At 51.7% G+C, this 12,822-nt stretch overlaps 2 protein-coding genes across 2 annotated transcripts in view; one reads left to right on the top strand and one right to left on the bottom strand.

Annotated features, from left to right (window-relative positions):
- Window positions 1–312: 312 nt before the first annotated feature.
- On the bottom strand, window positions 313–10,347 carry MIEF2 (mitochondrial elongation factor 2). The gene is made up of 4 exons (XM_006126588.4): window positions 10,100–10,347; window positions 7,387–7,540; window positions 4,892–5,072; window positions 313–2,710 (listed from the first exon to the last, which is right to left on the bottom strand). Exons 2-4 carry the CDS (start codon window positions 7,531–7,533, stop codon window positions 1,641–1,643), a joined length of 1,398 nt encoding a protein of 465 aa, XP_006126650.2. The 5' UTR covers window positions 7,534–7,540; window positions 10,100–10,347; the 3' UTR covers window positions 313–1,640.
- A 1,251-nt stretch (window positions 10,348–11,598) lies between these two features.
- Window positions 11,599–12,822, top strand: part of FLII (FLII actin remodeling protein) — a 28,228-nt gene continuing 27,004 nt past the window's right edge. Inside the window, exon 1 of the mRNA XM_075899771.1 lies at window positions 11,599–11,755. Within this exon, the coding sequence (XP_075755886.1) occupies window positions 11,693–11,755 (63 nt within the window). The 5' untranslated portion in view covers window positions 11,599–11,692. The remainder of the gene's footprint in view (window positions 11,756–12,822) is intronic.

Raw genomic sequence — 12,822 nt, 5'->3', positions numbered from 1 at the left:
CAGTTTCTCCGGCCCGAGCCTGGATCCTGTTTTAGTTGGTTAACTGTTGGGTCAACCTAATGTTTAACCAGTTAACTGATTAACTAGGCTTTTACATCTCTACTCATCACCTGGGCAGCACCTGAATCTCTCCTGCGTGGCTGCCCAAGCACACAACTTCCAGGGAACGCTGGCCATGAGTTCCCAGATAGGCAGCAAAACCCTGTTGCCAACATGAGATGAAATATCTGATTGAGGGGGAAGCGCAGTGCACACAGAACTGGATTTTCCCCAATACCATCTCTGCAGAGAAAACTACACACCGGTAGACGCTCACATTAAAAGGCTAAAGGTTTATTTTCCATCCCTAGAGTGCACAACAAACACGGTTCTGAATTCATGAGAACAGTCAGAAAACGTCTGCCTCGTATTGGGTAGAGCTGGTACCCAAGTAACACCATCAGCCGTGCTCAAGGAAACTCATTCTTAGCAGGAAGACAAACAAACATAAAAATAATCAAGTCGGCTCTTGCCTACAGGGAGCCTTCTGATGTAAGACTCACTGTCCCCATCCTGCCCCTTTCTGGGAGCAGAGTCGTACTGGGGACCTCGAAGGGGCAGGATGGTTAGGCAGCAGCACCACGGGCATAAAACAGGGTTCGATCTGAAAAGCTTGGCTCATGGGGACAGTCCCCAGTCTTTGTAAAGCGGGAGGAGGGGATGACATTGGGGCCCAAGAGCAGTAGTTACAGCACGTGTCCCCAACTGTAGCATGATTCAGAATCACTTCGTTTCTGCAAAGCAGATGGGCCTATCCTGTAGTACTCGTCTCTCTCCTGCAAGCCCCACCAGTAATCCCACCGTGGCGCCCCCGCTAAAGTAAAAAGTGCATAAGGAGGGAGCGTTAAAAGAGACACACACACTGAGGGTACGGAACCCCTCCTATTACAGCTCCCATGAACAGAGCGCCCGTTAGGGTTAGCTTGTCCTGGTGGGAGGCTACATTCATAACACTGGAAGTGCTTCAGAAGAAAGCAAATGAGATTTGATTAGCTATGGCAATATCCTGTGGTGCATAATCAGTTTCACCTGATCTCTCCCCCCCAGGCCTGTCCCTTCCTATGGCCCAGATCCTGGGGTTGCAAATACACACCAGGTTCCATCACCGCCCCCACTCCAGCAGTTTAGAGCCTGTCACTTTCAGGGTGAATTTTGTGCTCCTGAAAGGGGCTGGATTGAGAGCCCTGGAGACTGAAATCCAGTTTGTACAGAGCCTGGGTTCAGCACCAGCAGTGGCAGCGGGAGGCTCTCCATGCTTCCAGGCGCATTCAATCCTGCGCCTCTTCATGCGACAGGGCCAACTGTGATGGCAGTTTGACAGGGGCCAAACCCACCTCATCCAACTTCAACACGCAATGGATGGTCCAAGCTGGACTGGAGACCCAGCAGTGACTGGCTCCTGATGCCACCTCCCATCCCTTTCCTCAGGCACTGGGTATTGAAAGAGTGAATCATTCAGTAAGTGCAAGGGTTTCACCTGGTAACACCTCGTAAGTTAGAATCTTCACAATTCCACTTGGCTTGGAGAAGTGGACAGACAGAAGCACACAAAAAAAACCACCCACCACCCACCAACGATGAGACACGCTCAGACTAGCAATTCATTTATACGCCCATTCCTGCAGCAAGAGGCCTGGCTCGGATACAGCCCGGTAGAGTTCATAGCCCATCTCATCTATCTCCTCTTCCAGCAGCTCACAGAACAAGTTAATGTGGCTGTTGAAATAGCAGGGGAGGGAGCTTCTCTCCAGGTAGCCAACCAGCTCTTCGATCGCTTGCTGGAACCTCGCGGCCAAGGCCTCCTCTGCCCAGTCGGACTCGGTTTCACTGAGGTGGAGGAGGACGTGAGTCAGGAAGCTGCCGGTCAGTTTGCTCAAGAAGGGATGGTTTTTACACACCCCTTTTAGGATTTTGAGGCAGCACTGCCTGGCTCCCGAGTCTGCAGCATCCAGATCTTTAAGCTTGGAGACCTCGGACCTATAGAAGCTTTGTCGCCAGAGGTTTTCCACACGTCCTTTTGGAGGGTTGGCAAGAAGAATCTTATCCCCCGCTTCTGTCACTGGGCAGAGGGTTATGTTCAGCTGGGTCTGGTAGTGTGTGACCTCCAACTGAAGCTCCTCAGAAGCCACCACGGGTCTGATGATGCAGTCCAACAGGCTGCCTATGGCAGGCCAGTTGACAGAGGCCACCAGCATTTTATGGAGCGCCTCATTGAGCGCGTTGGAGGAGAGGTACCCGCCCACGATGAACCTGTCCCAGGGGCTGCTCCCACGAGGGATGTACTCCAGGTCAGTCCGCCGGATCATCCAAAACTGGGGGTCTTTTATGATGGTGTCCTCTCCTGGGATGAGGCTCCAGAGCGTGGTTTCAAACACCAAGGGCAGCATGAAGCAGACATGGTCGGCAGCCACAACCTGGAGGTCATCACAGAGCGAGCCCCCAAGGTACATGCTGCCGAAAGGCAGTTCCGAGCATTTGTTCTGCAGGAAGCTTTGCAGTTCTATGCAGATGTCCCTCGCTAGCTGCTTCCCACGGGCGACCTCCGTCTCCGGGATGGCAACGTAGTTTCTGTAATAAGAGAGGAGTTTCTCCTGGAATGTGAGACAAAGCAGCGTCCTGGGTTCTACCTGGGGAATCTCCGGGGAGCTGGGTTGGCCGTGAGGCTCTGCAGCTGGGAAGGGAATAAAGAGACGTGTTAGACTAGTCAGTGCTTCCACACAGGACACTGGCAAGCCCAAATACTCATCGTTAGTGCTACAGACCGAATCCACACTCAGAACTGCAACAGCATAAGCAGCGGCAGTGCAAGCTAGCCCCAGGCAAGCTGCGCCCGCCATGTCTCGCTGCTGACCTGGAAGGATCATCAAGATTTTCACTGGATATTCAGGGTCATCCAGTCCTTGACCTCTCAGCTGAGACTGCCAGCAAAGTACCATTGGAAGCTTTGCGGGGGCACACCCAGGATCACCACCGAGCCGTATACAACCATGCGGGGACAGGGATCACCCTCACAGGTCACTGGAAAGCCTCAGTAGGAAAGACTTAGTGACTTGCCCTGGGCCTGGCCCGGTCTGGTCCTTTGAACACAGCATACATCCTGCCATGAGAGACATGCAGCTGACCTGGGCCAGGCCGCCTTGGGCGGAGGTTGCAGGACTATGAAATGGCAATGTAGATGTTTAGGCTTGGACTGGAGCCTGGGTTCTGAGTGCCCTACGAGGGGGGGATGGTCTCTGAGCCCAAACCTCTACTCTGCAATTTTATAGCCCCATCAGCTGCCCTATGAGTCTTTTATCATAGCACAGACGTATCCTCAAATACCACCAGGAGAGCTACCGACGATGGTGCTTTTGATTCAGGAACACATCCACAACACATTACGAACTGGACTAAGGCCACTACACATGTTCTCCGGGGCAGTCGCTGCCTATTGTTCGGAGTTTGTTCCGCACCTAGCGCCCCGGAGACCTGGTCTGGGGTGGAGCTCCTAAAAGCTGTAATGACGTGTGTGGAAGCCCGCCATGCCGGAAACGTAGTGACTTCCAATCCCTGCCAGACTGGCTGAAGCTAAACAGTCACCTAGATGGGCACATCCCATTACCACTGTCCTGCTTGGTGCATCAGAATATCTTCATTTCTGCACCGACTACCTGTCTGTTCCAAGCAGTCCCCACCACCGTTTCAGGTCCATGACCCCTCGGCCCGTGGCAAGGCATTTTGCAACCCCCTTACGTTTCCTACAGAACAGTGGCTCTAAACCTTTCCAGACTACTTTGCACCCCTGCAGGAATCGGATTTGTCTTACGTATTCCCGCATTGTTTAAAAACCTCTTGCTTACAAAGATCAGCCATAAAAATACAAAAGCGCCACGGCACACCGGTACTGAAAAATGGCGTTTCCCTTGATTTCATAATTGTATGGAAAAAAAATCAGAATATAGCTGTTGTACTTACATTTCAGCAGGCAGCAGATAGAGCAGTATAAACAAGTCATTGTCTATATTGAATTCCACTTTGTCCTGCCTTCACTAGTTTTTTTTTTTTTTTTTTGAAAAACACACACAGCCTGTTATAAAACTAAGCCAACATCTAGATCATGGGTTCCCAAACTGGGGGGGGGGGGGAGGGGCGAAATTCCAGGGGGAGTGCGAGGTGTCCCGACTCCCCCTCCCCCATTAAGTTTTGCTGCCCCAATCAGTTCTTTTTGCTGCTATTTTTTTGGGGGGGGGGGGAGGGGCATGAGGGTTTTTCAAAAACTCAAAAAGGGGGGCGTGATGCCGAAAAGTTTGGGAACCACTGATCTAGACGAATGGATGTGCCTCCCGGAAGACCTCGGTGTACCCTCACAGATACATGCACTCTGAGATTCACTGCTCTAACAAGCGAAACAAGGTGTCTAAGAAGCCTACATCATGTGTGTGTGTTTGTGCGTGCGTGAACGTAGACAAAACATTGGACCTGGTGGGGGCAAAGCTGTGGGAGGCATGAGATTTCTCTGCTTTCAGTAGCCCTCTCTGAATGCCTTTCATGACATAAGGTTGTGATCCCCCATTAAGAAAACCATGTGACCAGTGCACAGACTGCACAAAGGGGTTATTCTTCCAAATCAGGGGTTCTCAAACTTTAAGCAACCTGAGGACCCCTGTGATTTAAAATGTTGGGGGACCCTTTGTGGCTTTCTGAGGGTGGAGGAGTTCTTACGTAGTCATGGAGCGGAGCGTTACTTGAACAATCAATGTGAAACCAAGAGGTTGCCTGAGGGCAGCCACTCAGTGAACGCCTGGGACAGGTGTTTTAACCCGGTCTGGGACTTGAACGCTAGGAGGAGTAAGGAAACAACATCCATCCTGACCTTGGGCAGGTAGGACTGCTGTCAGGGACAGCTGAGACTCGCTGAGATCTGCCCGGCTTTGCTTCTTTGGTGGCTTCGGCACGGCCTTGATCAGGCTCAGATCTTGCCAGCTCTCCTCGATGGACTTCTGCTCTGCCTTAGCGTTGTCCTCGTCAGGCGAGCTGGTGGCTCGGTCTATCAGCTGTGGGACCAAATGGAAGAATGAAGGTTCACAGCAGCATCAAGGCTCCTACCAGCTATTCTCCCTGACTGACTAACCCCATCTCTGTTGCCAAAGCAGCCATCCAACCAGAAGTGGATTGTCCTGTACAGGGCTATTTAGTTTTCACACGAGTTGTCTGCTCATGAAAGAGGCTCAGCTGTCAGCACTACAGAACAAAGAGGATAGACAGCGAGCAGCATTCCAGCCCCCGCTCCCACGGGCTGGATGTAGAGAGAACACATCTAGGCCTGCTGAGAATACAATGAGGACTTGGAACCACAGATTAATTGGTGCTGCAGACTAATGGCTTGTTTCAGAGCTGCATCCACAGATCAGCTTTTTCCTCCCCCTTGTGAAGGAATTTACTAGATCTCAGTCTAACTATAAGAAATCAGAATGTCCACACCAGACAAACGGAGACTCTAGACAATCACAGGGGTGAACATAGAGCTAGAACACCGTCATTTCTCTCCCAATTCTCTAATGAGAGTGGATTAAAGTTTAGATTTTTTTTTAAAATCAGATTTTCCTTAGTTTAGATGAAAATGAGGATGATATTTAAAAAAAAAATTAACATTTAATTTGCAATTGGCAACCTATGTTCAGGCCTAATTATTTGAACACCATAAGGAACATTAAACTGTACATATTTGTTGCCAAGTTTTAAAAAGACGGTCAAACCAGCACACCAATGGACATCTCTGGCATAGCCCCTAGAACCAGAGTTTGAGGAAGTGAAAAATTGCTTTTGACAGCAGTAGCCTCTTCCACAGACTCAGAAAATATTTTCTTTATTTCAAGCTTATTCAGGTCAATGATTAGTTCATACAAAGACCAGGCACAAATTGGAGCCAAAAAACCCGGAGAGCCTGTTTTCTCTCTTCCATTTATCGATGAAAACTAAGTGGGAGGGGACCTAAAATCTTGGAGGTAACAGCCAGAAATAATCCATTCAGTTCACTAACTACAACTAATACTTCTTTGGTTTAACAGAGTTACAAATTTTGCATTTAAAATTAACATCTGGCACATTTAAGGAAGTTTCAGGTAATACATTTAAATGCGGGTTTTGTGCAAGTGTAACTGAATCCAACTGGGATTTGACAGGTCACAAGGGGAAAAAATTATTCTACTAAAGCATGGGTTGCCAAACTGGGGGTGTGCCCCCCTGGAGGTCATGAAGAAACTCCGGGAGGGGGGGCATGAGGTGACCCAGCCACACACGTCCCGGTCAATTCCACCCCAAGTTTTGCTGCTTTTTTGGGAGGGGGAAGGGCGTGAGGGTTTCTCAAATATCAAGACGGGGGCGTGATGCCGAAAAGTTTGGGAACCACTGTACTAAAGGAATGCATCATGCACCTTCATCTAACATTAAAAAAAAATAGGTTAAGCTACACAATTGCTTCAATAAATGTGTATAGGTACAATGTATCCTCCTGGTTAGTAAAAAAGAACAACCAAACTTAACACCTAGATTTAGCTGCAAATTAACAGAAGAACAAACGGTAACCAAGCAATGAGACTCAACTTTTCTTTAGGAACATAACTAGATAGTACAAGTGCAAAACGTAATTGAAAATCCGTCATTTAAATCTATTTGACTGAAAGCAATTCACCCTGTTCTAAATGAGAAAATCTTGCACCCTGTTACGTTTAGAAAGCCAAAACGTTCTTTTTCCTTTAATACAAAGCTGAATCACATTCACAGGCAGAGTTCAGGGACATTTTGGTGTCCAGGGCTGAGAAGAATGATGGAGACCAGATGCTTTATCTTCCTTTCCCCTGTAATAATTCTCCTGCCTCCCCAAAAATACACCCAACAGGTTTTGTAACCTTTGACCACACAGGTATCACATGCAGGGCTTCTACTCTGCTTAAATACAGAGATATACCTATCTCATAGAACTAGAAGGGACCTTGGAGAGGTCATTGAGTCCAATCCCCTGCCCTCATGGCAGAGCCAAATACCACCCCTGACAGATTTGCCCCAGATCCCTAAATGGCCCCCTCAAGGATTGAACTCACAACCCTGGGTTTAGCAGACCAATGCACAAACCACTGAGCTACCCTTCCCTCCTGCCTGAAGGGCCAAGTTCTGCATGGAAAGAGACATGGACGGAAAGTCTGCTGCTTTGGTGTTGCATGCATCGCAAGGTCTTATTCCTTTGCAACCTGGGAGATTAGCTCTTTTGTTAAGTAAGTTAGTTACGTCCCTGAAGCCCCCATGCACAAGTCACAGCTTGACGAGTGCCGAAGGGACACTAGTTTATCTTCCAGAGGAACCCAGACTTACCCGTTTCACCACCAGAGTTGCGATGGCCAGCACAGCAGCACCGCCCACCCCAAGCACCAGTCTGGCATTGGCCAACAGGAAGTCAACAGCACCACCCAGCCCGTTGTCATCCCGCCTCTTCCCCCTTTTATGAACCAGCTCAGCCATGCTCCACCTGCAGAGAGAGAGAAACACACAAGGTGATGCACCTGGGGTCCAAGGTGACTTGGTGGAACCTTTGGGAACATTGAAGAGCATGGAAATTTTCCTTCCAAAACGATCTACTCGTTTGTGGAACAGCATCCCTGGGGAAGGAGCAGATGGTCCATTAGCTGCGACATTTAATCTAACTGAGACCAAGCAGGGAATGGACCTAGAAGATCTCTTTGGCCCTTTGATAGCTTCTTCACACTTACCTTCCTGGCTATACAGAATTGCATCTCCATTTCCCCCTTCGTCTTCCTTATCACGGCCTTCCCACTGAGCTCCATGCCTTCCTCCCCCCAACCTAGAACTGCCTTCAAGTTGTTAGAACAGTCTCAATAACCAACACTTGGTGATCAGAGAAGTTTTCCATTTCACACGTTTCTGCTACATTGTATCCCCCACAAATTACTGAACCCTGCCCTGTAAATGTGACAGAGACAATGACACTAAAAAAAAAGGGAGATTATTTAGTGCAACAGGGTTTTCTGACTTGTGATGGAAAATTAATTGACTGAGATGGGGCTTGAATTCAGTTTCTAGACAAGTTTGTCAGTTTGAAGTCGGTAGCCCAAGCAGGAGGCCGGGAGTTCAGAATCCAAGGTTCTCTTCCAGACCACTAGTGATACTCTGCTGTGCCACGATCAAGTCACGTGACCTCTGTGACTCTGTTTCCCCATCTGCAAGATGGGAAAAATAACCCCGTGGGTCATGAAGCTCCAGATGAAAGGACACAGGGAATTACAGAGCATCAAACGGGGCTCCCATACAAATGCACTGTGGGCACGGTGTAAGATAACTCAAGGAGCTTCAAGTCCATTCAAGGTAAAGGCACCTCACACATCCCTTTGCATGGAGATTCTGCTGCCATCAGCCAGTGAACAAAACAAGGGTGTGAACACCTCACAGCCCCAGCAATCAAGGAGCCGTCTGGTCCTACTTCCACCCAGCTTTATCCCTCCTCTCAGTTTAACAGTGCAAACTTACAATCCGTTTCTTCCCAAGCCGCTATGCATTATTCACGCACGGCCCACAGAAGAGACCACCATGCACGTCACTTCTCAGGCCAGGCGCGATTCTTCCCCACTGATGCTTGGCAGCAAATGGGCCACAGCCAAATTCTTAGACCCCTGCGGCATCGGGACAGTGCACAGTGAACACGGCAGCTCAGACTTCTAGAGTTTGAAACCCACACTTCATCTGTGTCCTTTCCTCACATGGCAGAGACCTCTCATGAGTAATGATCCCAGTATGACTCAGTTTCACCATGTCACTATGGGAACAGCTTCTTAGGGGCTACAGTCTCCGGGAATTAAGAGCTCAAAATCTACTTCCCAGCTATAGTTTCTGTTTCAGAATACACGCTCCAATGGGCAAGGACCAACAGCCCCAAGTGTGGGAAGGCTGGTTCCAGCTCCCGGGCCCTCCACGGGGCTACAGCAGCCCCTCTGTGCACATCAGGCTGCTCCCACGTACTGGGTAACCAGTTCCCCAGTCACACCTCTACTGGGAGGCATACCTATTGCCCCAGCAGGCGCTCTGGTACAGCCGCACACAACTCTCACGAGCAAGAATGCCAAGCGGGGCTGTGCTGGGAGTTCAAGCTTTCAGGTTTTTTCCAGTGAATAATGGAATGGTTTGAAATAGGCCCAACAGGGCAAAAACTGGATCAAGGAATCAACAAGGCCCTGAACATGTAACAGGCTCATCAAGGGAATTGGGTTGGAGGGTAGAAATTCGTCTATTAGTCCCTCAAACATAAACAGAGGCCAGCACCGATCCAAATTTATATTCCCATCTGCAAAACTGCTCTGCAGATATTCGCACCCACATCTGTGGATACCCATAGGTATAAAGCAAATAACGGCAAAGTAGCAGGGTTCTCGATACCAAATTTGTATCCGTATCTGCCAACAAGGAGCCATGGATAGCCGTAGATATAGTGTGGCCAGAGAGCCAAAGGGTCTCAACGCCAGATCCCAGCCGGGACTGGATACGTGCTGTCAGAAATGCCCAGCGGCCTTCTTTAGCTGGACAGGAAATAGCAAAGCTGCCCCCACCTCCCGCACCCTAACTCAACGCGCCCCATCCCCTTGTGACACCAGCCCAACCTGCGCAGCTACGGAGGAGGAACTGGACTTTGCTCTCCCCACACGTGCCCTTGCTGTAAAAAACAAAAGATAGCACGTAGACAGCGGCCTGGATCACAGAAAGCTGCCCCAGCTGTGCTCCCCCCCAGGCCCGGATCACAGGGCCCCCCTCTCAGCTGTGCCGCCCCTCACCGGGCCTGGATCACAGGGCCCCCCTCTCAGCTGTGCCGCCCTATCAAGCCTGGATTACAGGAACCCCCTCAGTTGTGCCTCCCCTACTGAACCTGGATCAGGCCCCCCAGCTGTGTCGCCCCTCCTCCGGGCCTGGATCACTGGGCCCCCGCTCTAGATTCTCACACCTCGTTAGGCTGCCCCCCAGACTAAGCCAGAGGCCCCGGGAACTCACCGACAGGTGCCGGGAGCGGCGCGGCCGCACTCACCTTGAGCAGCGAGCCCCGCTAGGTCAGGCCATGTTGCGGCGGGGGAAGGCGGGTCCCGGCAAGGCCCGGGCCCCGGGGGCTGGAACAAGCCTCGGCCGGCCCCGCGGTTACTGCAGCAGCGGCTCCCCTACGGCCGATCCCCAGCGAACGTCGGCGACAGTCACATTCGGTCGGGCCGAGGCGGCCAATAGGAGCGCCCGCCTGTTGTCCCAACGTTCCGAAATGTAACGAGAGCCTCCGGTTGCCAATTGCGCCCCGCCCCTCGCCTCGGCTTCGTCACACGTGGGCGGAGCCCGGCAATTCTTCGCCTTAAAGGCGCAGCGGGACAGAAGCAGGAAGGGGTTGAGGATGTGGTGGGGTTGGGGGTTTCGCTTAGTCCTACCCGGGTAGTAGAGGGGCCTATATGCAGAGCTGACAGAGACTCCGCGAGGGAGGGGGGACAGTGCAGAAATCCGCCCTGGACACCCCCTACCCTGTCACCACTAGGAACAGGGATCCTAAGGCAGGCATTTGCATCCTGTGGGCCTTCCTACAGCTGTCACCTGCAGGTTCCCTACCCTTTGCTTGCTTTTTTGGAGTGAGCTGCCCTGCGAATGGGAGACGGGTGTTCAGTGCAGTTTTATGGGCCCAGGATCTTCCTGGATGTTCTGGGTTTGGGGTAGCTCAGAGGTGGCAAGAGTATCTAGCCCCAATCCTGGAACAGGATCAGCCCACTGGGTTGAGTGCTGTGCAAACACAGAACCAAAAGAGGGCCCCAGCCAGCCCCCAAAAGCTTAAGATCTGAGTAGGAGACGAGGTAGCGGGTAGATACAGAGAGGGACCCCAATGAGACAGCACTGTGTTATTAATTATTAATATTTATTAATTATTGTTAATAACCTGTCTCCTCTTGTCTACATAGGCACGGGCCTGGATCACAGGGCCCCCCTTTTAGGGTCTCACCTAGACTTATGTAGCTGGGCCTATTGACTGTAATGCATTTCATTAAATGCAGACAATTAAATGCATTACAGTCAATAGGCCCAGCTACATAAGCCTAGGTGAGACCCTAAAACCTGATAACCTTCCTAGGCTCTGTAACCCTTGATGAGAGACCTACAGTGGGGTTCTAGCCCCAGTGGGCTGTCTTTGGGAAAGCCCCTTGCCTCAGTTTCCTTTGTGTGATACTGACCTTGCTTGTAAAGCCCTCTGAGATCGGCCAGAGCTGGCTGTAATTTTCCTAGCAGTTTGCCCCACTATCCTTCCCAATAGTATTAACATTCTCTCGCCCTCCCACTGTTCCAGGGGGCTCCAGGAGAACGGGGGGGGGGGTAGTAGCCCCTTAAAAGCCTTCTCAGCCGCAGGCAACAATGAAGGTAGAATGGGGCAGGTTCCCCCAGGACCACAGAAAGGGGGATTCTCCCCCCACAGGGGTGGAGGCAGGCAGCTGCGATCACGTCTCCTCCCGGAGGGGGCTGTTTAAAAGCAAAGCTCCCTGGGAGGCTTGCAGCGCCCCTGGCAAGGAAGGGGTTAAAAGAGCGAGCGCAGGCTGGGTGTCAATGCAACACGCCCTGCCCTGCCGCCGGCTGGCTGCAGCTGCTGCGGAGCGGAGCAATGGCTGCCACCGGGGTGCTCCCCTTCATCCGGGGGGTCGATCTGAGTGGGAACGACTTCAAGGTACCGCAGGCCCCCCCCCCACCCTGGGCTGGGCTGCGGGCAAAGCCCGGGGCTGGGCGACAGACAGGGAGGTGGCTGGGCAGCTCCCAGCCTCTAGGCCCTGCCTGTTTCCTGCCTGGCTAATTTTAGACAGTGGCTCAGCCCTGGCTGCACTGTGGGGCCTGACATCCCGCTGGGAGGGGGCCGAGCTGGCCTGGCCAGAGCAGGGGGGGTTGCCAGAGAGGCCGGGCAATTTCAGAGCCCCTGGTTCTGGGGGGTGATGGGCCTCCTGGCTACAGACTATGGGTCGTTTTTAAAGTTTTTCCTGTTCCAGACTCACTCGCCTGCCCCCCTGAAACATTTTTACTCAGGGCGCCCCGCACTGAAACTAATCGCATCTCCTCCTGGTCCCTGTGAGGAGGGGCAAGGATTCTGTAAATCAGCCCTTCTCCATCCGCGGCGTGGGGGACCCCAGCAGGTTTCTAGGGTCCGAGCGAGAAAGCCAAAGCTACTCTGGGTGGAGTTGAAGTTTATGGGCACCCCCGGACTGAAGTTGAAACCTGAGAAACGAAGCGTCATAGAGCCCCTAAGATGTGGGGCCGGGGCCCCTTCTTGCTGCCCCTGGCTTTTATATGCGGGAAAACAGTTGTGCTAACTAACACAGCTGGGCCATGGAGTTTGTATAGCTCTGGGGAAAGAGGCCTTGGAAGGAAAAAGATGGCGAGCTGCTGGTAGAAAATCCCTCCTAGAGCGATGAAAGGGCTTGCCCCAGGTCACGCTGGCAGAATTGGGAATGCAACCCTGCTCTGATCCCTCACTTGCTTTGCCTCCTGGGATCTATTTCCCCAGCCTAACCTCTGACCAGGGGGTGACCGTGCTGCTGGATGCTGGTGGTCCTTTGGCTATGCTCTCTGGTCAGCCTGTTTCCCTGTGCCCATCGCTTGCCCTTGGCCATGGTGGTTTTGCTGGTCTGCGTGTGACTTAAGTGACTCAGCCAACTTTGCCCGGTGCTGTGACGTGACCCACAGTTTGGGCCTGTATAATCTCCCTGTGACACTAAGGAGCTATGAGTCCATGTGCTGCACTCA

This window comes from Pelodiscus sinensis, chromosome 16 (assembly GCF_049634645.1).
Source record: "Pelodiscus sinensis isolate JC-2024 chromosome 16, ASM4963464v1, whole genome shotgun sequence".
NCBI lineage: Eukaryota > Metazoa > Chordata > Testudines > Trionychidae > Pelodiscus > Pelodiscus sinensis.
The sequence above is the reverse complement of the archived record's forward strand: the minus strand, read 5'-3'. Positions and strand labels throughout refer to the sequence as shown.